Raw genomic sequence first — 22,196 nt, 5'->3', positions numbered from 1 at the left:
GATAATAACTCGTAAAGGGTACATGAACGCAAGCCAGCGCGGCGTCGAGAAATTATACGCTCGTAATTTGAGTTTGCCGGAACCACCGGTGCCTCGAACTCGAGCTCGCGTTCGAGATTGCTTTTACCATCCAACGATCCTTTATTCGCAAAATCCGTTATTTTAAACTTCGAGCTAAGATTTCTAAAATCCCAGCCAAACGGTTTTCTTCCACGGAGGATTATTTACACGATTCTTACTTAATTTCTTACTTAATTCGTTGTATCCTCTCTTAAATTTCAACTTACTTAATTTCCCCAGAAAAAGAAAAATTACCAAGATTGACTAAAAGTCGAAAACTTGGATTCACCTAGGTAGAGAGACTAAAAACGGAGAAATAATTTGCCATCCTTCGTAATAGAGGTGATATTTCATTGCTAGGTACTAGGCGCTCGTTAGGTGTCGTTAGAAAGGGAGGAGGGAGGAGGAAGGTGCGAGGGAAGCTCTCCTTTGCGGAGACTGGACTTCGCTTTGAGCGGCGTTGGATCCAACGACGCGCCAAACGCGCTCATTAAACGCTTAAAAATATACGTTCTGTCCAAGGGATGACGACGACGACGACGACGACGACGATCGTTGATTAATCGCGTGTCAATTTGCCGACGACGACGACGACGGACGAGAGAAACGCGGTGACTCAGCCGTGGTTTCATTTGAAATTCAAAACGGATTAAACGTTCGCCCTCGAGGAATTCCTCCTCGATCGAAATCGTTTCCGTCCAAGACAAAGTGGTTTATTGATTTTGCGCCATTTTGTTCGAGCCGATCAAACAATCTATCAACTATATCAGCTATAAACGGTGTAAGTTGATATTGATATTCAAATCAGATAAATTACGTTATCGAATAATTTTGTTGGCACATTGTGGAAAACAAAAGTGATACACACACCGTGAAATTTGTTCAATTGTTGTAATATTGAGAAATTTGTTCGTGGATACGAGCACGTAATCGAGACGTAATTTGATCTATGTTAGTTTTCCAAGTTATTATATAAAGTATTTTTACGATACGTAATGGATATTAGATAATTCGACAAGGTAGCGTATTATGACATTTATATAAAGTTTCGAATATATTATTATCGCGTATTTATTAATTATTCACAGGTATCACCGCTATTGGAAACTAGCGCGTGATTTATCTCCGCTAGTCATTTCATTTAACGAGGCTGGTCTCAGAATTCCGAGAACCGTATTGGTAACTGTTTATTGCCGTGAAAAAAAAATACGAGATATCTCACGTACCGATGTAAATAGTGCTAATTTGTACCGTTGCATCGGTAGAAAAAGACGTGACGTTCGTAATACGACACTTTTCCATATCATGCATATCATGCATTTTACATTGTGTATTTATGGAAACATTTGCCATTCGCCGCAAAAATTAATTCTAAATTATCTAAATTTGAATTTCTAATTTACGTTCCATACGTGTCATTTTGTATCAAACGATTTCGTATTTTCATATTTTTTCTATCCGAGGAGGATAAAATCTGTGGCGATACTTCTGTCGAAGAAGAAAAAAAGAAAAAAGAGAAATTTCCAACAAATTACATTAACCAATGACCATTTTACGAAAAAACGATCTCCACGACCAGACACGCCCGTTTAGTAACCATTTAGATAATACATCATGTATCCTTGACGCTGGAAGGTGTCACACAGGTGAGATAATATTAATAAAGCCCCCCTATATACGAGCAATTTTAATTGATATGTCAATGTGACAAGTGGCTAATGGCTATTCGCCACGATGCAACGCTCCAATCCTATCCTTTTTCCCTTTCTCCCTTTTAAACCTAAGACATTTCAATCAAATCTCGATCAATACCCGTTCGATGGAAAAGATTAAAAGATCACGATTTAATAATTCTATCACTTCTTTCAGAATCAACTACTATTTTTCTCTCAACATTGTCCCAAATGAAAATAAAGATTGAAATTTTTCTCCCAGTAGAAAAAAGTGCTACTTATATACTTTAAAGACCTCATAGAGCTCGAAAATGGCGTACTTAATAATCTGAGATAACGCGTGTATCGAGTTTGAATTTTTCGAAACGGCGCCAAGTATATTTATTACTGTCGCTTACTCTTAATTAAGATCATGCCCGTGGATTGAAAATAATTTAATCGGACGCGTACACTGGACCCTCGAGTCCACGATCGGTTGAATCAATCTTCCTTTTAAAAGAGCCAAGATCATTAAATTAAACGTAGATGTAGAAACTTAATACTCTAATAACGGCCGTATTCACGCCAACGCACAGTTTCGCTTCGATAATTTCACGCATCATTTTTCAACCGCGTCATTAACGATATCAAAACGATCGACGCATCGGTCAAATCAACGTACGAACGCTTTCGAGAACGCTTTCGCGGCCAGATTAATGTGCCCCCTCGGCTTCTTTTCTTCCACTCTACTTCATTACATACCATTTCCACGCTCTCGATAATTTTCTATGTCAACTTACTTCTACTAAATTACGTCAATTAAGAAATTAATAAATACCCGTGTCGTGCCTAATCAAGTTTGCCCTTACGTAACTTTTACTTTTATTCGATAAACCGTGTCAAACCTCAACTTCGAAAAACATCGTCCTCTCGGCGAAAACAAAACACATTTGCCACCAACGCGACCGCAACAACACGCCATCGTCGTGCAACGACACACCCCCTCGAGACACCCCCTGCCATACCGACCGAGCCCGTAAACCGTTCTCATACCGGTTTCAACGTGTTCGAAAATTCAGCATCTCTTCTGCCTGGCAATTGTTCGCGGCGAACGAGCGGCAACGCTACGAGAGAGAGACCGGTCCACCGCACCGTTCGCGGTGCACCTTGCGGCTTCTTTCCATCCAATTCCTGGTAATTCGATACCTGGAAACGATTTCGCGTGTCGTATTACGCGTTTACACGACTGGTCATTCCCTGGCCAGCTTGTCAGCCGACCCACACACAAGCAGTTTGCGTGTGGGGGTGTTGCGCGAGTGGCCGGAACACGAGACCGTAATAATGACGACCACCTGTCGAGCTCGCCGATCCAACTTCGCTCCTTCTCTCTCTCTCTCTCTTCTTTTTTCCCTACGACTCCTTTTACTATCGTTAATCCCTCTCACATCTTGCGCTTTGCTCTGTCTCGCGATATTACGATGTTACACGGTTCAATACACGGTTCGTGGAAGATGTTGATTTTCCAGAGACCGAGGAAACGAATATACGAACGTTGCGAAATTTTGATCGAGGAAACGAAAAGGTTCGAAGGTGTCTAATTATATCGGTATATATATATATATATATATATATATATATATATATATATATATATATATATATATATATATATATATATATATATATTCGAGAAAGGAAGGGAAAAAATTTGGAGGCTTTGTTGGATTGATTTCGTTGAAATGATATCTCTTGACGAAGAAAATTGTTTCGTCAATCGGCGTTAAATAAAGGTCTGCGAAATGTTGGATTTTATATAGAAAGAGAATACACAAAGACGATCATTATGTTCGATACTGAACATTCGTTCAGTTTGCTTTCAGTTTCTTTCTGTGCACGTTGAAAGTAGTTTTGCCGTCGCGCATTTTTATCTTCGACTTCGATCTTAATTAATTTCAGTTGCCTATTAGCCGACTTAAGAAGTATGACCTCGCGCGTATTACGTCACTACGTAATGAAAAAACGATGAATCGGCTTGTTCGCCTTCTTTTCAACGATAATTTAAGAAACGATACGATGGTTTCGCTCGTTTTGGAAATAATTTAAATCGTGGAAATCGAGAATTTCTCAAACGAATTTCTTACTTTTTTCTTTTTTACATCGAATAAAATAAAAATGTATATTTTCACGAACGATAAATACAATTGTGATCCATTTGATTTTAATCGTGCACCCCAACGAATATACGAAGATACATTAATCATCATTCAAATTAAATTGATTGTTCCACGTTGATGGCGTAATTGATAGCGTTATTCCACCCAATTGCACGAGGATTCGATGAGGAAGGCCCTCCCGATTGACCCCCCTCCCAATCCCCCTCAATGACTCACGCTCTTGCATCTATTATACTCGTACGAATTACATATTCGTCTTCTAGATTGTTGGCAACCGTATTTTAGATTAACATTTAACGTGGAATGGCGCCACGTCAGTGTTAGAATAGTTGTGTGCATTTCCTTGATAAGCTTGACTTATGTCAGCATAAAATGAAACATGTTTGTGGTATATACGTACGAGGAGAGAGATAGGATCCGGAGACAAGGAAATAGTTCTTTTCTAGGTTGATCAAACAATTTTTCGAAAGAAAAACTCGAGACGAGACGATCCTGTTTGAACGAATATTTTTTCCAAACGGAGAGAAGAGAAACAGGAGAATCACACGCGGATGTTCGGAAATCACTCTCTTCGAAATTTCGTGACGCGAATTATCACGCGTTTGAAATTATTCTTTTCCAAATGGGACAAAAGAATCACACGGATGTTTAGAATTAAAATTAGAATCTGTTCTGTAATTTCGCGAGACGTGCACCCTGCACGAATATATCTTTTTCAAATAAAAACGGAACGAGAGAATCGGATTGTATCTTGGAATAATACAACAGCTATCCAAATTGCACGCTATTTATCGGTGAATTGTATATTTAAGGCATCACTTGTACCTCTTCTTTTCCATACTCCATTTATTATTGCTCGAATAATGGCCGCATTAAATTGTTAAATCGATCGATAAAGGCCGGCTGAATTGAGATAGCCGCGAATAGTTTACGACCCCCGGTAATAGATAACTTAATTTCTTCCTCTTGCTACGCTATCAATTCGCGAGACATTGTAATTTAAATTGTGTCGCGTGTATACACAGGCGGCCTCTATCTAAATAACCTAAGTGCCTCGTTTAAATTGACGCTCTCTTTATTGAACGTTGCACACGTTTTACACCGATCGATCGGATCCTTTTTTCACAACCAAATCTTTTTCCAACCGCGCTTAACACTTGCCGCCGATTATTTTGTTGCCAGGCCATAATGCTCCGCGTGTATAAATATGCAGATTCTCAACAACAAACAAATTGCTCCACCTTGTTAAATTATAATATAAATGATGATAATTCACCGAGCGAAAAAGTGAAGTAAATTTTATTATTATTATCATTACGGGTTCCCCCTCCTCCCCCTCCACCCCTCTTTAATGCAAATCAGTTTAATTTCATTTTTCATCGATTATGCAAATAATGCGAATAGACGTAAGATCGTAGACGTAAGATCCCGTATCGAACGATCGGACCAAGGTGATCTATATTTAAGGTTGGATACGTAATCCTTGTTTCCTGTCCCCTTACACGATTGAAAAGATTTTATGCGCTGAAACGCGAATGAATTTTATCGTATACGCATCCCTGCTTTATTTATTTACTCGGCAAATTGCCCCCTTCCTCCCCTCCTCCTCGTTATTTCCCTTTTTTCCTCGAAGCGGCTCCTACCAGAGTCAAAGAATCGATCGATGCTTCGACTTTAATTCGACGTTGTAACGTGAATATTTTCTGGAAATCATCGCGTTACAACTCGATCTATTTGCGCAAAGGAAAGAATCCGGTTCTTCTCTCTTTCTAATCATTTATTCGTCGAAATTAGGATACGGTTGAGCTGGATTTTGATAGTTAGACCACTACGGAATTTGAAGATATTTCTCAAGAAATCGGGCGAAATACTCGAATTCTTCTTCGGCACGAGAAAACATCTCGAGAAACGTAGTCTCGAATTCCTCTTCCAAACCAATTCCACAGAGTAATCCTAGATCGAACGACTCGATCGAAAGTGAAAGAAAGAAAGGGTGGGGATACAGGTTACATCTTTTGTTACGTTTTACATCAGCATCCGTTCCATCCCTTTGAACGGCACACGCGACTTACCTAAACGGTTTACCTACATCGATTCCTCAATTACATTAACCAATATATACCGTTCCCTCTGTCAAAAGTGTTCCACCCTTAACGACCGTTCCCTCTCCTATCATTATCCATTTATCCCGTTCGACGTTTTAATTCACTCACGAGAACAAGTGAAAAAACGCGCCAACTTTTAACTTTTTCTTCTTTCAACCATCTTCCACGCATTCTCTCGTTCCATTTCTTTTTTTCCTCTTTTTCTTCTTCTTCTTCTTTTTCCATGTTTCAAAGCCTCGACGAGGCTAATAAGCGTTCGAAAGCGTATTTGTACAGGAGATAGGCTGGGTATCGACACTGGGCATTATGCATGCACGTAATTCGTGCGTGCATCGCCATCGTAATTTCGGATTACGGGAATTGGAATCCTCGTAAGGAAAAAAAAATAGGAAACGAAGTATGCGCGGGCTTGCATATCGGGCCAATCTCGCGAAACGCGAGACGATTTTGATTAAGAATCGCCGAGAGACGAAAATTTGATAGCGCGAGATTAGCGCGTGCTTCGACTTTCCGCGATTTTTTCTCTGTTTCTTTTCTTTTTTTTTTTTTTTTGTTTAAGAAAGAAGCGTAGCTGCGTAATTTGTAACATTTATCGTGTACTTTTACGCGGATGGCGTCAACTTTCAGTTTCTTCGAGTTTCGATCGTTACGACGTATTCGATGCACGAATAAATGTTAAAATATGCGTGTATTTATTCCATTTCGTTTAATGACGAGAAATAGAGGTAAGAAGATCGAGGAAATGAAATAGCAAGAGGAGAGAGGATTGCGTAGAACTCGTTAAGAGATTAATTAATTTGAATAATGAAATTGATTAATTTTTTAGTTAATTTAAAATGTTCGAATGTACGAATTTATTCGTAATTGCTATAATTAACCCACTCTTCGAACAATAAATTACTCGAACTCTACAGTTCGATTTCCAGCAACAACTTTAAATGTTACGCGAAAATATGTATCTTTTATTTTATTTTTTAACGATGAAAAATACAACGAGTTTGTCGAATTTTTCTTTTCCTCCACGCATTTTCAACGTTCCAAATTGTTTGTCGGCATTGTTTGCAAAGCTAACGGGACTTAATTTGAATAATGAAATTAATTAGTTACAATTTTTTATCTCGTTTAAAATTCTCGAACAGAATTTATTCCCAGTTACTATAGTTAATCCCCATTCTTCGTCTAACATTCTTTGAACAATAAAAATTATTCAAATATCATGACTCGATTTCCAGGAAAAACTTATATCAAATCGATATCTTCGACGATCGACCATTTCTCACCTTCCATTTGTCACATTTTTTTAGATCTTTCCACGAATGTCGGAATAAAAACCGACTTCTGCTTTCCTTCCTTCTCGCAGACGAAGAACGGATTTTAGAAATGCGTTGGAAAACAATTGTACTAAACACAAAAGCAATTACACGTAGGAAGTTGGTGGTTCGCGTTATCGCGTTAGGTACGTGTTTCTCGCTTATCAGTCGCTTTGGTACCAGGAGTGGCTCGTAGGTGGTAACACTCCCAGTCACCCAGAAGAAGAATAAGTATCTTCTACGGGATCTCCTACAGGAATCTTAGTAAAATATGCATCCATTGAATCATTTCTCAATTACATTACATTCTTTTTTTTTTTTTTTAACTGGATTTATTTATTCCAGTTGGGTCGAGTCGTTTCGTGTTTCAAAGTTCACGCGCGGTCTTTCACTTCCTTGATTTACGATGAACGTGTGATTCGGGTGAAAGGTAAGATAAACTTGTTAATTTAAAAATTGATACACGATATATTGCAGAAGATATATATATATATAGAGAGAGAGAGAGAGAGAAAAGAATATCGCGAGACGAATCACTGTTTATAAAATCGAGTGGTTGTTTGTTAAAATTGTGAAGAGGATATTTTGCAAAAAATCGAAATGAAAGGTGACGACATATCGAAGTTATTACGAAATATATCGCCTCCTCTAAACCTTTATGACGTGTGCCACGTCGAACGATTATGAAACTAATGAGAATATTTACGAGAATTTTAACACGTTACTTTAGAGGCTGCTGGCGCGCAACGCGCCATTAATTTGTGAATACGATTATTAAGTATTCACGACGGGAATAGAAGAATGACAAGCGAGAACGTTCCTTTAACTTTCCAAACCAATTGAGCAAATTTTGCAATTGTGTCAATCTTAATCTCACCCTTTTAACGCGATATTTCTTACCTCGAATCGTTGAATCATCAATTACACCGCCCTTGTCGCCGCACTCCCGTCCCCAAGAAATATCGAGAAATATCGATATTATACCCCGGGAATAATTATTCCCCCTTCGAACATCGAACGATAAAAACAATTACTCTTCGTCTTATTCGATATGGTTAAATCGGCCGTAACATAAATTCTAATAATCGGCCTCGAATCGGTCGACTCGAGCGATCGATACGGCCGTATCCCTCGATCGCTCCCAACTATTCTGACGATCGTCGTCACCAACCAAACGCACAAAATACATTCGCGTATCTATACCTTGGAGATAGCCGCGAGCTATAATTATCTCATAATTCAGGGAACGGGGTGATAAGAAAATTACATCACCGGATACAAACACCGGTGGAACAAACGTTAAAATCGTTTTTTCGTTGCCTGTAACAGTTTGCCCCTGGATTTCTTCGAGGAGAAACTGGTATTTTCTCTCGCTTCGCGATCGGACTTCCTCGTTCACCTTTGCATTGTCGAGGGTCAAGATTCTCTGCGATTAAATGCCGTACGGTATTCGGTCGAGATGTTGCGCCTGATCAATGAACAACTCGCGGATTAAAAATATCGTTAAAAAAATTCGTGTAATATTTCCACCTCACCGACTTCGATTCTGATTGGGAAACGATAAAAACGATATTTCGATAAACGAGAAGCGCTTTGGCCAACCCTGTTTAAATTGCGTGTAATCTTTCGTTTCGAGGCATCGTTGATAACGCGATTAAGAAGCGGAGAAACGAGACGGAGAGAAGGAAGGATGGATCTTCGCCACCGCTTAATCGCCGATACTTAATTGGAGAGGCTGCTCCCCCAACGGACGAGAATATCGCGATTTTCGATATCGGCGCGCACGTGCAATTATTTATACGCGACTCGTATCCTGCTTTTCCTTCTACTTCGTCCCTTCGATATGGGAGGAGAAGCTGGAAGAACGATGTTGACGGAACGTGGAGGAACGTGGCGTGGCGGAATATCGCGTGATGAAGTTTGCGACGAGTGGAGTGTACGATACGAGAGGATAAAATGTAAAAGACGTTAAAGGCTGTTGTTGTAAAGATGTTTCGTTAAAAATTATACACTGCTCGAGTATCGGAACGCGAAATTCAAAGAAAAGCGGGGGGGAATATATAAAAAGGGTTTGATATTTCGGGGGGGGGGGGGATATTAAGAGAGGGATAAAAGCGTGGAAATTTATAAATGTTTATGGAAATAAGGATTCGACATATGTATTTTGCCACCATTATTTAAACCAGATGTAAACGTGACTCGCACTATATTTTCATATTTTCTAATTATCCTTCCAGATTTTCTCCTGCAAGGGCATTATATTTGCATAACACCGTAGAATTCACTGTGGCTGCGCACGCACACAGTGTTTGCAATTTTCTCAATTACTTTGCGACCACATCGTCTCTCTCTCCCTCTTCTTCTTCTTCTTTCCTTGTAAATTTCTTCTCTTCTCTTTGGACCAACCTTGCTCGCAATTTACGTCACGCGGATTAAATATTGTGAAAATATTTTGCGAAAACTCAAAATCCTCTTTTTTTTTTTTCATCCCTCAATAATTTGAAAGAGAAGGAAAACAAAGTCTATATTTTAAATTAAAAAGAGAGAGAGAGAGAGAGAAAGAAAAATTTGCGAATGATTTCGCGACTGGAATCATGCCTCGTACGTGTCCTCCAGTTTATGCGCGCAAATACACAAGGTATATAAGTTCCAGCTAAGTTACAAGCTCCTTCTCTCCCTCGAGTTCCTTAAAATCCACCGACAGAGAAAGACAAAGAGAAAGAGAAAGAGAGGGAGAATTTTAAATTATTCCGTTACACCATAATTCTTTACCTGAAACCGCACGAAACCGATACCACGTTCGGATTTCCATCGAACCGCAAACAGTGCTATACCGCTGCCCGTTTACATAGTTGATCCAACAAGCGTCGACTCGAATCGTGGAATTAAACGGCGTGCAAAATTTCCATCTCGAAACAGAGTTGTCTGGAAATCCGTTCCCTTCTTTTCACGCCGAATACATTTCGTATTTCCTGCCATCCCGATCGCAACAACGACCGATCGCACGGCCTCGAACACGTTCGCATCTCTCTTTCTCTCTCTCTCTCTCTCCTCCGTCGCTGCACACGTGTTATTATTCAATAACAGGTGTAATGCAAGCCAGCGCTATGGGCCTCTAATCCATGTGCGTGCGAGGCAAACAAAACGTAGTGGATGCACCACCGGATACCAACCTCGGGTATTATCCGCATACGTGAGCGTACTCGCCGTTTATACCTTGTGTTATATGGTGTACGTATTATACTGGGTGTCCTTGCGAACGTGTCCCTCACCCCCTCCCTTTTTCCTCGAGAATTTTCACAAATTTTTCACGAAAACGAACACGCGTTTCCGTGTGTTCGACGAGACATTTCTTTTTTTTTTTTTTTTTTTTTTTTTCCTTCTTCAAACATCTTCAAACGTAATCGAATTTCTCGAGGGGATATCGAGGGCGAATAAAAGTTGAAACGGTGATTTATACCTTGTGTATCCTCCCCTCCTTTTTCTTTCTCGAGAATTTTCACGAATTTTTCACGTGTGAACTCGCGCTTCGATAAAGCGCGTTTCTACATTCTTCCCCCCCCCCTCCTCCTCTTCAAACATCTTCAAACACGGTCAAACGTGATCGAATTTATCGAGGGGATATCGAGGGCGGATAAATCGTAAAATCGAAACGGTGATTCGACGGTTTATATCTTCTGTATTCTCCCCTCCCTCTCCTTGCTCGACAAATTTCACGAATTTTTCACGCGCGAACAACGACTCGTGCTTCCGCGTGTTCGATGAAACATTTCTTTTTTTTTTTTCCCCCCCTTTTTCAAACGTCTTCAAACATAGTCGAATTTATCGAGGGGATATCGAGGGCGGATAAATCGTAAAGTCGAAACGATGGATTCGACGAGACACAGGCGAGTAGCCAGGGATATCGATATACGTTGGATATACACGAAGCCCTTGGCAATGTCGGAAAGGAAGGCAAGATTCGCGAGGCACGCGGGTACCGTTATCTACTTCTACTTCTAGTCTTCGCTCTCTCTCTCTCTCTCTCTGTCTCTCTCTCTGTCTCTTCGATCACGACCATTGTCGCGTTGCCATTGTACCGGATACTCAACCGAGAATAAACAAGCCGATTAAGATACGCAGGGTGGGGAGGAGGGAGGAGAGAGAGAGAGAGAGAGAGAGACGCGTGTTGCTCGGTCGGTCGCCATGGAGAATTTCAGTTAACGGCAGAAATTTACGTTTCTTGGTTCCCAGAAATAACGCGCGTGCCTTCGTTCGTTTTTTTTTTTCTTTTTTTTCTTTTTTTCCCTCTTTTTCGAAACGACAGACATTGTGGCAAAGGGGAGGGGAGAGAAAAGAAAAGGAGAATAAAGGGACTCCCTCCTTTAATTTAATCGAAACTGATTTGCATAATTATAAATGACGATATAAGTACGATTCTAAGAATAAATCTCGTGTAAAGATCGAGTGTGACGTTAAATTGTTTGTTAAATTATCGAGGAAAATGAAATTTTACTTTCCCTCCCCTCCCCGTTCTATTATCACGTAGCATTTTCATGTAGTTTGGCAAATGCGCTTTTTGAAGGGAGATCACTGAGATTAAATAGGTAAAATATGGTGGTGAAACAAGGATCTCGCGAACAAGGGTTGTAATGATATGTCCGAGCGAGCGATTGCGAGTTTACGACGGTCGCCTGATGCGGTGAGAATGGTTTGAAAGTTTTTCTTTTTTTTTTCTTTTTTTTTTTTTTAATGCCGCTGTTAAACGTTTTAAGGAAGCGAGTGTAAATTGCACGTTACGAGAGTGTAATAACAAGAGAAGAGGGATGTATTTCTGGTAATGAGCGAGTTTGAAAAAAAAAAAAAAAAAAATAAATGAAACGAGAGAGTTTTTTTTAACTACGGTAGATATAAATTACACGCTCGATATAAACTCTCGTAATTTGATCAATCGCGTAGTTTGACCGATATTCGGCTCGAGATGGGCCAAATATATTCATAAACGAACGGTTAATCTAAGAATCGGAAGAATAAAATTTGTATTCCCGTTGGAGTTGCTACAAATATTCATAGGAATCGAGATGCCACCGCAGGGCAAAGTGTAGCGTATGTAAGGTAGACCGCAGGATTGGTTGAAAAGCGACCACGAGTCGCATGGAACCGGCTCGAGCGCGTTGCAACACCTAGCATCCTCCTTAGAGAAGGAAACAAGGCCGGCCTTCGTGCAAGCTCCTTCCTCTAACCCCTGAACTTTCGAACCGTCCAATCCTCCTATTTTTTTTTTTTTTTTTTTTTTTCCTAATCCGTCGTCTACCCGAGTGACTTTCGTTCCCGCCTCGGCCCGTTCGTGCTCGTTGTTTTGACGGCTTGTTGCATAAATAGCCCGACCAACCTATTTTCGCCTCGTCCGCCGATCGACAGAATTCGCTTGGTGCATCGGGGGAGAGAGTTAGATTTGTTTGGGTTCTCCGATCGAATTTATTTTACCGTAGGAGGAGAGGTTGGGAAACGAAAGAGAAACATCGCCGTTGAATCATCATCGTGATAAGCGTAATCTACACGATGATGTTACAACATCCAACTCTTTATCCAACCGCTAGCTTGCTGCTGTTTACTCTTATTTCACGTCATAACTCATCCCTCGTTTGCTCAAACACGTGCATACCCGCGCGAGATCATAGGTGCAACCTTTTTTTTTTTTTTTTTTTTTTTTATTTCCTCTGGTAACATGAAACGAGACGAGATGATCCAGCCTCGCTAAAAATGCGCTCGAACAACCCGACGATTTGCCGATTTTCGTGGGATGCTGCGGTTCTACGACGGATATTTGGATACTTTATTTTCTATTCGATTCTTTTCTGAAGAAAGAAAGGTATATATATATATATATTATTCCTATGTGTTGTGACGCAATTTAACGAAAATCTGCCGATGTAAACGCAAAACTATTCGTTTTTCATTTATACTTCTTTGTAAAAAAATGGTGAATGTATGAAGTAAACTCGAAAATTAGAGGAAGGTTAAAACGTTAATGGAAAGTATAAAAAGGAAATACTCGATCTAGATATTTTTTTTCCCTCTCAATAATTACAAGTAATTATACGAGAAGTTAAGTCGATCAGAATTAACATTATTTTTATTGTGTTTAATGATAAGTAATGAGAAAAATAATTGAAACGATTGTAAGCAAACCCGTGTACATAGATAAATATACACCTTTACCGTCTCAACAATTTCAGATAGCTCGATTATGTTTAATGACGAGGTAAAAATCTGCTTCGACTCGTTTGCAACGATATTATTAATCGCGGGATTAATCGTGGTATTTCACGAGAATTTTCAAATGGCGGTGATCAAAAGATAATTTATACATTCATTCGTTATGCAATTTATACATCACAACAGGGGTCAGCGGCAACCATTTTTAAAGCGGCCGCCGTTTAACTACCGAAACGACAGGTTCATGTTTAATATAAATATGCATTGGATATACCGTGCCGAAATATTAAGTGCCCTTTGTCATAAACCTGTTATAAACCGGGCTACTTTGCTCGCAATAAAGGTCGACGATCTTGTCGACGAGAAAAAACCAAAAAAAAAAAAAATTACAAATCTTGTCCAAAAGCGAATCTCTCCTCAAGAAGGTGAGCTCCTTCGATAAAAGGAAAACGTAGCTGACATTTTGCGGTTATTGTCGAATCGTGAAATTTATCTACAAATTGCTTTTTTCCTTCTTTATTCATTTTTCATACTTGTCGTTCAAAACGACACGTGTATATATATATACACGCAGTCGCATTATTCTTAAATTTATATTACCTCAGACCTGTTACGCCGTGATAATTTAACGATTTCCTTTCTTACCGACGTACAATCAACGAAATTGCGAATTTCTTCGACGCGATTAAGAAAAATTACAGGCTGGAAATTGCGCGATTTAACTTAGGAATTGAGAATTCGAGTGTTTGTAAAAGTTTGTTCGAAAACTCTCTCTCTTTGAAATAAAACTCAAGAACAGAGGAACGAAAGCGACCGTGATCGCAAATTGTTGAACACGGAACCCAGCAATGCTCGATTCGTATCTCGCTGCCATTAATAACCAAGAGGCATAAAATTCTGTACGATCATCGGCGCATCCTCCGTATCGACAAGTTGCATCGTCGCCGTACGGAATGTTAATAAAGGTGTGCAAGCGGTGCGCTAATAAAGAACCGTGTTACGAGATTCTTCTCGCAAGGCCGGTGAAAACGAATGATTCTCCGTCGCGTCTCGCGTCTCTTTCTCGAAAATTTAATCTCTGTGATTAAAATTATGTTTTTTTCAGATACACACACAATAATTCTATGTACTCTGTAATTCGAAACGAATTTAATTGATAATTGGCTCCTCGTCGCTTTTATCAAACTTGATCTCTTTTCTGGTCGATTAAAAAAAATATCCCGTATCGAATAATAACAACAGAGGTGATAGCAACATCGTCACTAATTAATCGAAACAAAGATTTTTTTTTTTTTCTAATAACCGTTCGATGCCATCGTCGATGATGCGTTGTTATCGGCCACTAATTGGCGATAATTCTTCGAAAGTGCACGTTAATACTTCGAATTTTAATCGAGGACCACCACCGAGTTTAATTATCACATCATATCACATCGTTCAAGTAACAATTGTCAACTTCAATAATTCCAATTTTCAAATAATAATAATCCAAAATTCATTCCAAGTAAATAGTATTCGATCGTTGTCGCGAGATGATAATAATTCGTCAAAAGATATTGCATCGAGTTGTATTGCACACGGAGGAATATATTGCATCGAATCGTAGGTTTCGAGTCGGGTAAAAGGTGTTCAAAGTATTTTATTATCGACGCTCTAATGGAGGTATCAATTATATTAAGATAAATTTTTAGAAAAAACAAAAGTGGCTTTTTCCTTTATCGCCTGTTTCTAAAGGTTAAACACCGAACGAATCAGCGAATAAGATCCAAGAGGAAGAGGGGAACAAGTTGGGCGAGAGAAACAGAGAGAGAGAGAGAGAGAGAGAAAATTAATTCGATAATAATGAAAATGTGCGGTGTGGTCTGGCGAGATGTGAAAAAAATGTAATTAATATCGGTTGATGGCGTTAATTAAAAAAGCAGGAACAGAATGTTGGCCGAGGCCGGCGAAGAAACGGGCATTTCCACGCTCCGGCGTCGTGGAGAATCGGGATTCAATTCGATTACGTCGTAACGTTCTTGTGATTGATACCGGCCATTAACCGCATTCGTGACGTAATTAATGGGAATCCGTGAAACGACGAGGAGTAAAAAATTGGCGAAGCGGCGTGAAAATATGTTAAACGAAATTGCTCGAAAAGTTAGCGGTTGGAATTTCAGGGATTTATCATAAAAATTAATTAATCTCGTAAATACCGCACGTTTCGTAAATTAAGTGGTGTAAAGAAAAATATATATTTCCGAACTCGATCATTGCCGATTTAATTAATTAAGCAAGTGTAATTTGCAAATTGAATATTAATCTCGAGATAATATCGATTTGCAAACAATATTGTGGTAAGATGGATTTGAGGCAGGATCGATCCTAAGGCACGATGAATATGTAACAATTACGTAAATTAATCGTTTATTCCGTAAACACCTTTTCCGTTTCCGATTATTCCGTTTCATCGAGGAGAAGGTAAACTCTGATTCGTATCGTTCAGAAACGCTCGTTTCCTGGATAAAGCGAACGTGTTGAGACGATCGATTCATCGCTCCACAGCGATGGACTCAAGTTCAACGCGTTTATACGACTCGGTGAATTTATAATTTTTTTCCTATTCGTACAAGACAAATATTTAAGTTATCGTACAAATGTTTGAAATTTGTAAAGTGACTGAAAAAAATAATTTATTTTATACATCGTTATATAGGTTTTTCTTAATTTAAACAATTGCAAAATTTAAATATACGAAAATCTACGGAATATATTGGAAGAGGGCAACAAGGAAAGCCTCTATTTTTCCAACTTTAATCTTTGTACAAATCTCGTTTTGCATAAACATCGATAGTTTATCAATTACATTTGTATAAATATTATCATGGATATTATCATTAAAAGTGTCTGTGCACGTTCTAGATTAGATAAGAATTTTCTAAATTTTTAACGAAATCAAGGTTTCATCAAGCGGCCTTCGTGTATCCGGCGATCGGAGTTTATTCGTGGCAATCGATCGGGACAAGGAACGATCCAGATAGATAAAGGTAAAAAAAAAGAGTTTTTACGGAATTATCTTTGGAAAACTCGTAAACTTGTCGCGGTCTGTCGTTGTTTCAACAACGCTCGCGAGTCTCTCGATCCCATCGCTACTCCCGCACACTTTCGCCCAGACATCACGCACTTTTCTACGTGCGAATCTACACGCGTACATCTGCCGCCGCCACGTTGATATGCCGATATTTTTAGTTTCTCCATCAATGTTCCTCAATGCTACGTGCCTATACAACTTTCCTTTCCATTCGCCTTATTCATCCTATCATTCCTTTTACCCAGCCAATGTGATCGATACTTCCTCGAAAATCGAAATCAATAAACAAGCATTATTGCTTAACATTATTGCGTGGATGACACACTTAGATAACGGAATATTACTTTATTATCTACTTATATATCCTATTATCCATCCGTATCATTAATCATCGCGTTTCTTTACCTCGACGAATGAAAATTGTTTGAAAAAAGGAAATTAAGTAATAGCGCCGCATTGTTGAAACTGTGTAACGATATAGACGATATAAATCGAGTAAAGAGAAAAAGATATTTGAAAAGCTCAACGAAACGAATCTTAGGTCGTCGGAGGTCGTTCAACGACAGACGAGAAAACGGAAGTCGAGTGGAGCGGTCGTGTCAGCTCGATCGAGAGATTCGACCTTCGACCCCCTTCGCGAACTTGAAGCAGCCCTCGAACGCGAGCCTCATTAACCGTTGTTTCGTCCGCGCGCGGTTTTTCTACCAATGAAACCACGCCGCGGCGATAAATCGCAATCAACGTCCCGGGATATGGACGTGTTTCAGCGAATTTCGCGAACGTGGCGAAAAAGCGTAATTAACGCCGGCTTTGAATCACGACGATTTCCTTTCGCTTTTTCTTTAAGAGGAAATTCCCGATCCGTTCCGCGTGATATCATATCATCGCGCGGTATTTTTTTCTTTTCTCTCTCGAAAGAAATGGATGAGAGGGACAGAGAGGGAGAAACACGATACATCACGTATCATAGGTAATGAACATCACCGCGTGTAACGGCACGGACGGATGATCATAATCGCTCGGCTGCGACTATAATTAGAACTAATAACACGATTCCATTTGTAACGACGCTTTAATTCCATTACGATTAGAAACATTTTTCCACCGCTTGATCCGTTCCTCGCTCGTTCGATTAAATAAATATCGCGCGTAATAATCGCGATATCCCAGAGACACGAGGACCATTCGTTCCCCGTTCACTTACCATATTTAAGCCCGAACCACTTGGAAGCCAGCTCCTGATACTTATAGGTTGGAAAAGGTTGTGGTTGTCTAGGCGTGGACGGGCAAGGTTTGTAAACAACCATGCATTGTACGCACTTGCGGCTGGCCGATGGGGCCTGCGCTACCGGATACACCGGTTGGATGTGCACGTACGCCATGGGGGTGGCGGATTGTTGCGAATAATAATTCGCGTATCTCTTCCCACGAATCCCACCGACTCGTCCTTTCTCACCGATCTTTCGAAACAACTCCTCTTTCCGCTCCTCCTTCGATTCTTCCTCTTCACTACCGTCTTCTTTCCTTCTCGATTCGCCTCCGAAATCCTCCTCCTCCTTCGTTTCCTCCGCCGAGGCCGGAGGAAGCCTCGTCGTTGCCTCGTCGTCTCTCCACCGCTTCTCTCGGGGAGATCTCGCCTCCTCCACGATATTCCTCCCTTCGCGGCTCACGCCGAACGGCGAGTCGAACGCGTTTGCGGAAGATCGAGTGGAATCCCGGTGGAAAGGAACACGCCGCGACGTTGCTGGAGGGGACGAGGTCGATTCCCCGCCTCGTTTATACCCTCGTTCCGCGTCTTCTGCCCGCTCGAAATTATGGAAATCGGCCGAGATCTCGTTCAACTTCTCGATCGATCGCTCGTCCCGTTCGTTTCTGTTCCACGGGATCGTCCTCCGCCCACCACTCCTCTCCGAAGTTTCGCGGCTCGATCGCGCGCCGATACTTTCCACTTCCCTCGCCTCGTCGGTTTCGTCGTTTGCATCGAGCTGCCCGCGCCGCGTTGACGAGATGCCGTCGGCGAGGTGATGGTAGTAGTAGTAGTAGTAGTAGTAGTAACTTTGCCCCGAACTCTTCTTCTTCTCCGCTTCATTCATCGATCGCCCATTCACCTCGCGCCACCAATTCTCTTCCACGTCGCTCCTTTCACTCGACCCATTCAACGCGCCCGTCCTCCTCGTCCTGCGTTCGACGTCGTCGTCCGTCCAAAACCCACTTCCATCCTCTTCCCTTCCTCCTCCTCCACTCCGTTCCAGATCGATCCCCTCTGGAATTCGATCCTCCTCCTCTCGTCTCCACGGATTTTCCTCCCAAAAACTCTCCTTTTTCCTCGCGATCCCCTCGTCTTCCTTCGACCCGTAATCGCTCTTCGACGAGCCATCGATCGATTTTCCCTCGAAATTAATCAACGATCGAGACGAATCTCTACGATTCTTCTCATCCTCGATACGTTGTTCGTTTTTCGTCTCGAGCGACTTTTCCACGGGATCCTCCATCTTTATTCCATCTTTTTTTCCCACCTTCCTTTCTACGACATAATCCCCCAATGGAGACGAACTCGCCGTTTCTCGATCGCTCGACCCCCTCTCCTGATTCCACGGAAACGAGATTTTTGTCAAGTCGCCTACCGATCCGTGATTGCCTTCCCTTTTTCCAAGATCGTTCGATAACGAGCGATACACCGCGACGTTATTTTTCCCCCAACCTATAGCTACGCTCCTCGATCCATCCGAAATCGTCCTCCCTTCCTCCTCCTCGTTTCCCAAATTTCTCGATCCGTCCTCATCTCCGTCCTCGTCCCCGAGAAACGAACTTTCCCTCGAACGACCGAGCGGTAAATAACCCGCTCCTCCTCGATCCTCCCTCTCGATTTCCTCTCCTTCTCCCCATCCCTCCTCTCGTTTTTCGCGGCGACTGGACGTGGCGACGAAATAACCACCGGCCTGGTCGGGGTCGGTCGGCGTGGACAACGCGTCGATCCGCCATCCGACCAGGAACAAGGCCCCTACTCCGAGGGCCAGGACGGCCAGGGTCCACGCTGACCTTCCGCCCCGCATTTCTACCCCATGCTCGCGGCAACCACGTCACCGCCCCGCTCTCATCCTCGAGCCTTTCCAAGAGGATTGGTCGTCGCTGCTTCCACCTCGCGTCGTTGATCTTTCGAGAAGATTGGAGGGAAAAGGGAGCGATTCGAGAGAGGACGATCCACTTCCGAGTTCTTCTCGATTCTTCCTTCTCTCAACGAATTTCTTCTTCCATTCTTCTTTCGACGAGAAGAAACGTATCGTTCGATCGAGTATCCGTCTTCGACGTTGAGTTGAATTGAGTTTTTTTTTCTTTTTTGGATTGGAAATTTCGAAAGGCAGTGCTGGAATTTGTTCACCGGTCGAATATTCAATTTCACGAATCGTTCTATTGTGAGGGAATGTTTCGTTCGAATCGAACGGAACACCGTTCGACGATGAGTCACTCGCGAATGCTCGCTCTTGACGGGTTGGGGAGGGATTGAAAAATCGGAATTAAATTTACGCCGCACAATTTACAAAGATGATTTATCGATCGTGTATAAAATGTATATAAGGCGCGCGCCAGTTTCAATTTCGTCCATTGATCCGTCGCGAGAGAGATAGAGAGGGAGGGAGATAAAAGAAGAGAGAAAAAAAAAAGCACTGGCTGGTGTCCGGACATGTGTCTTCGATAACGTTTTAATTGGAGACGATCGGTCAACCTCGCTTTTTAATTACACTTACCCGCGCGGGCGATGACGTTTAAAGGGCAAACATTTATCATCTTAATCACTGTTTGCATTCGCGCACTGTTCGATAAAAAAAGTTTTATTAGAAGCGTATTTTATATTTAACGCGGACACGATTTCGAGATAAATATAATCTCGAGGTCACTTAGCCATCCACTCGGGCACGTTTATTTCTTCGAAATAATCTCGTCCTTCGTCTCCCAACCGTTCGCCGATTTCGTCGCCGGAAGAACGGATGAATTCCATTAAACGAAGTGAATACGAGTCTTTCACGAGTATCGTCGTACGACGGTTTCGCCTTATCTTTACGATCCACCAATTTATCACCATCAATCAACTCTTCGCTCTTCCTACCGTCTCCCTCCTGCCTCGTCGGCGACCAACGAAAAGAAGGATGGCACCGATCGACGATCCATCCCTTCCACGATTTTTCACCACCTTTCGACCGATCCTTCTTTCGCCTAAACGCAACCGTTCGAGACGGGATCGATCGAAAAATCGAATTAGATCGAACTCGATCGAGTCATCCTCCTTTCTCCTCTTTCTTTCTTTCTTTCTTTCTTTTCTCTCCTTTTTTCTCACGTTTCCTTCTCTTCCCGAACGAACACCCTCGAGGAGACTCTCTCGACGAAGGAAAGAGGGAAAAGATGGACGATCGCCGAAGAGGAGGAGGAAAACGTTGGATGGATTCGCGAGACGGATTTGGAGACGGAGCGGCAAAGGTCGGATCTCGAGAGAGAGAGAGAAAGAGAGAGAGAGAGAGAGAGAGAGAAGGATATCGAGAGGGGGAGCTCGGTGACCGGAAGAGAAAAAGAGAATCGAAGAACCCGTCGTCTCCGCTCTCGATCGACTCCTCCTCGAAGGTGAACGGTTCCAGCAGGGACACGCACGCAGGGATCCCTGCCTCCAAATCCTCGAGGATGAAAAAGCGCGGGTACGAGAGAGAGAGAAAGAGAGAGAGACAGAAATAGAAGAAAGAGAAAGAGAGAGAAAGAGAGAGAGCGAGCGAGCACACGTGGACCACGACGTGGATATGTACCGGCTTGGACGGCGGCCCGAGAGACACTGGCTTGCTACCATTACCATTAGCCGCGTTTGCCCTCTCCTCTCGTCGTCCTCTTCTTCCTCGTTCGCGGCTCGCGTTCCTCCTCCTCCTCCTCCTCCTCCTCCTTCCTCGGGGAAACCCGAATCCTTCTCTCCGTGGCTTCGTGGCAGGCGCACGTGGGTGTACAACCGATCGCCGACCTCTCCCTCGATCCATCCGAGATGGATCTGTCGCGAGATCCCGTCTTTTTTCCCACCTTCCGACTCCTTCCTGCTTTCCACTTCTCGCTTCTTCTCGCCCTTCCTCCCTCTTTTTTCTCTCCGATTTCTCGCTCGAGTTACGTCACCTCGCGTAAACAATCGCATTGATTTTTCTTTTTTTTCTTTTTTGGAGTGGAACGAGAAAAGATATTTCGCGCAAAAGTTTTTTCATCCACGCGTCGCGGAATTGGTTGAAATTGAAAAGGAAAAGGAGAATTTTTCGTGGAATCGGCGAATGAATCCGTCGAACTTTTGATCCGAGTATCTTGTGAAACTTTTTGAGATCGAGGAAAAAGTATTTTTCCTTTTTCGTTTCTTTTTTACGGAATCATGGATGAACCAGTGCGACAACTTTGAAATTAAAAGAGGACGAATGGATTTAATTGGAAGCAATTTTCTTCATATTTATTTATAAAATCATTGATCATGAATTCATCGAGAACAATATCTTTCGTTATATCGTCTATCTATTTCCAGACAAACGACGACAAATCCTAAACCTATGATAGTTTATCTTTTTTATCTTTCCGAATGACACTTGACGGACGATCAATGTGTTTTACGAAATCTC

At 41.7% G+C, this 22,196-nt stretch overlaps 1 protein-coding gene across 1 annotated transcript in view; it reads right to left on the bottom strand.

Moving 5' to 3' along the window:
• Positions 1-21,366, bottom strand: part of wb (wing blister) — a 49,696-nt gene extending 28,330 nt beyond the window's left edge. Inside the window, exon 1 of the mRNA XM_086911702.1 lies at positions 17,774-21,366. Within this exon, the coding sequence (XP_086767828.1) occupies positions 17,774-19,622 (1,849 nt within the window). The 5' untranslated portion in view covers positions 19,623-21,366. The remainder of the gene's footprint in view (positions 1-17,773) is intronic.
• Between the last annotated feature and the right edge of the window lie 830 nt (positions 21,367-22,196).

The sequence above is a fragment of the Apis florea genome, unplaced genomic scaffold (genome assembly GCF_048593485.1).
Source record: "Apis florea isolate Af1SG1 unplaced genomic scaffold, ASM4859348v1 contig_3367_pilon, whole genome shotgun sequence".
In the NCBI taxonomy this organism is placed as follows: Eukaryota; Metazoa; Arthropoda; class Insecta; order Hymenoptera; family Apidae; genus Apis; species Apis florea.
The sequence above is the reverse complement of the archived record's forward strand: the minus strand, read 5'-3'. Positions and strand labels throughout refer to the sequence as shown.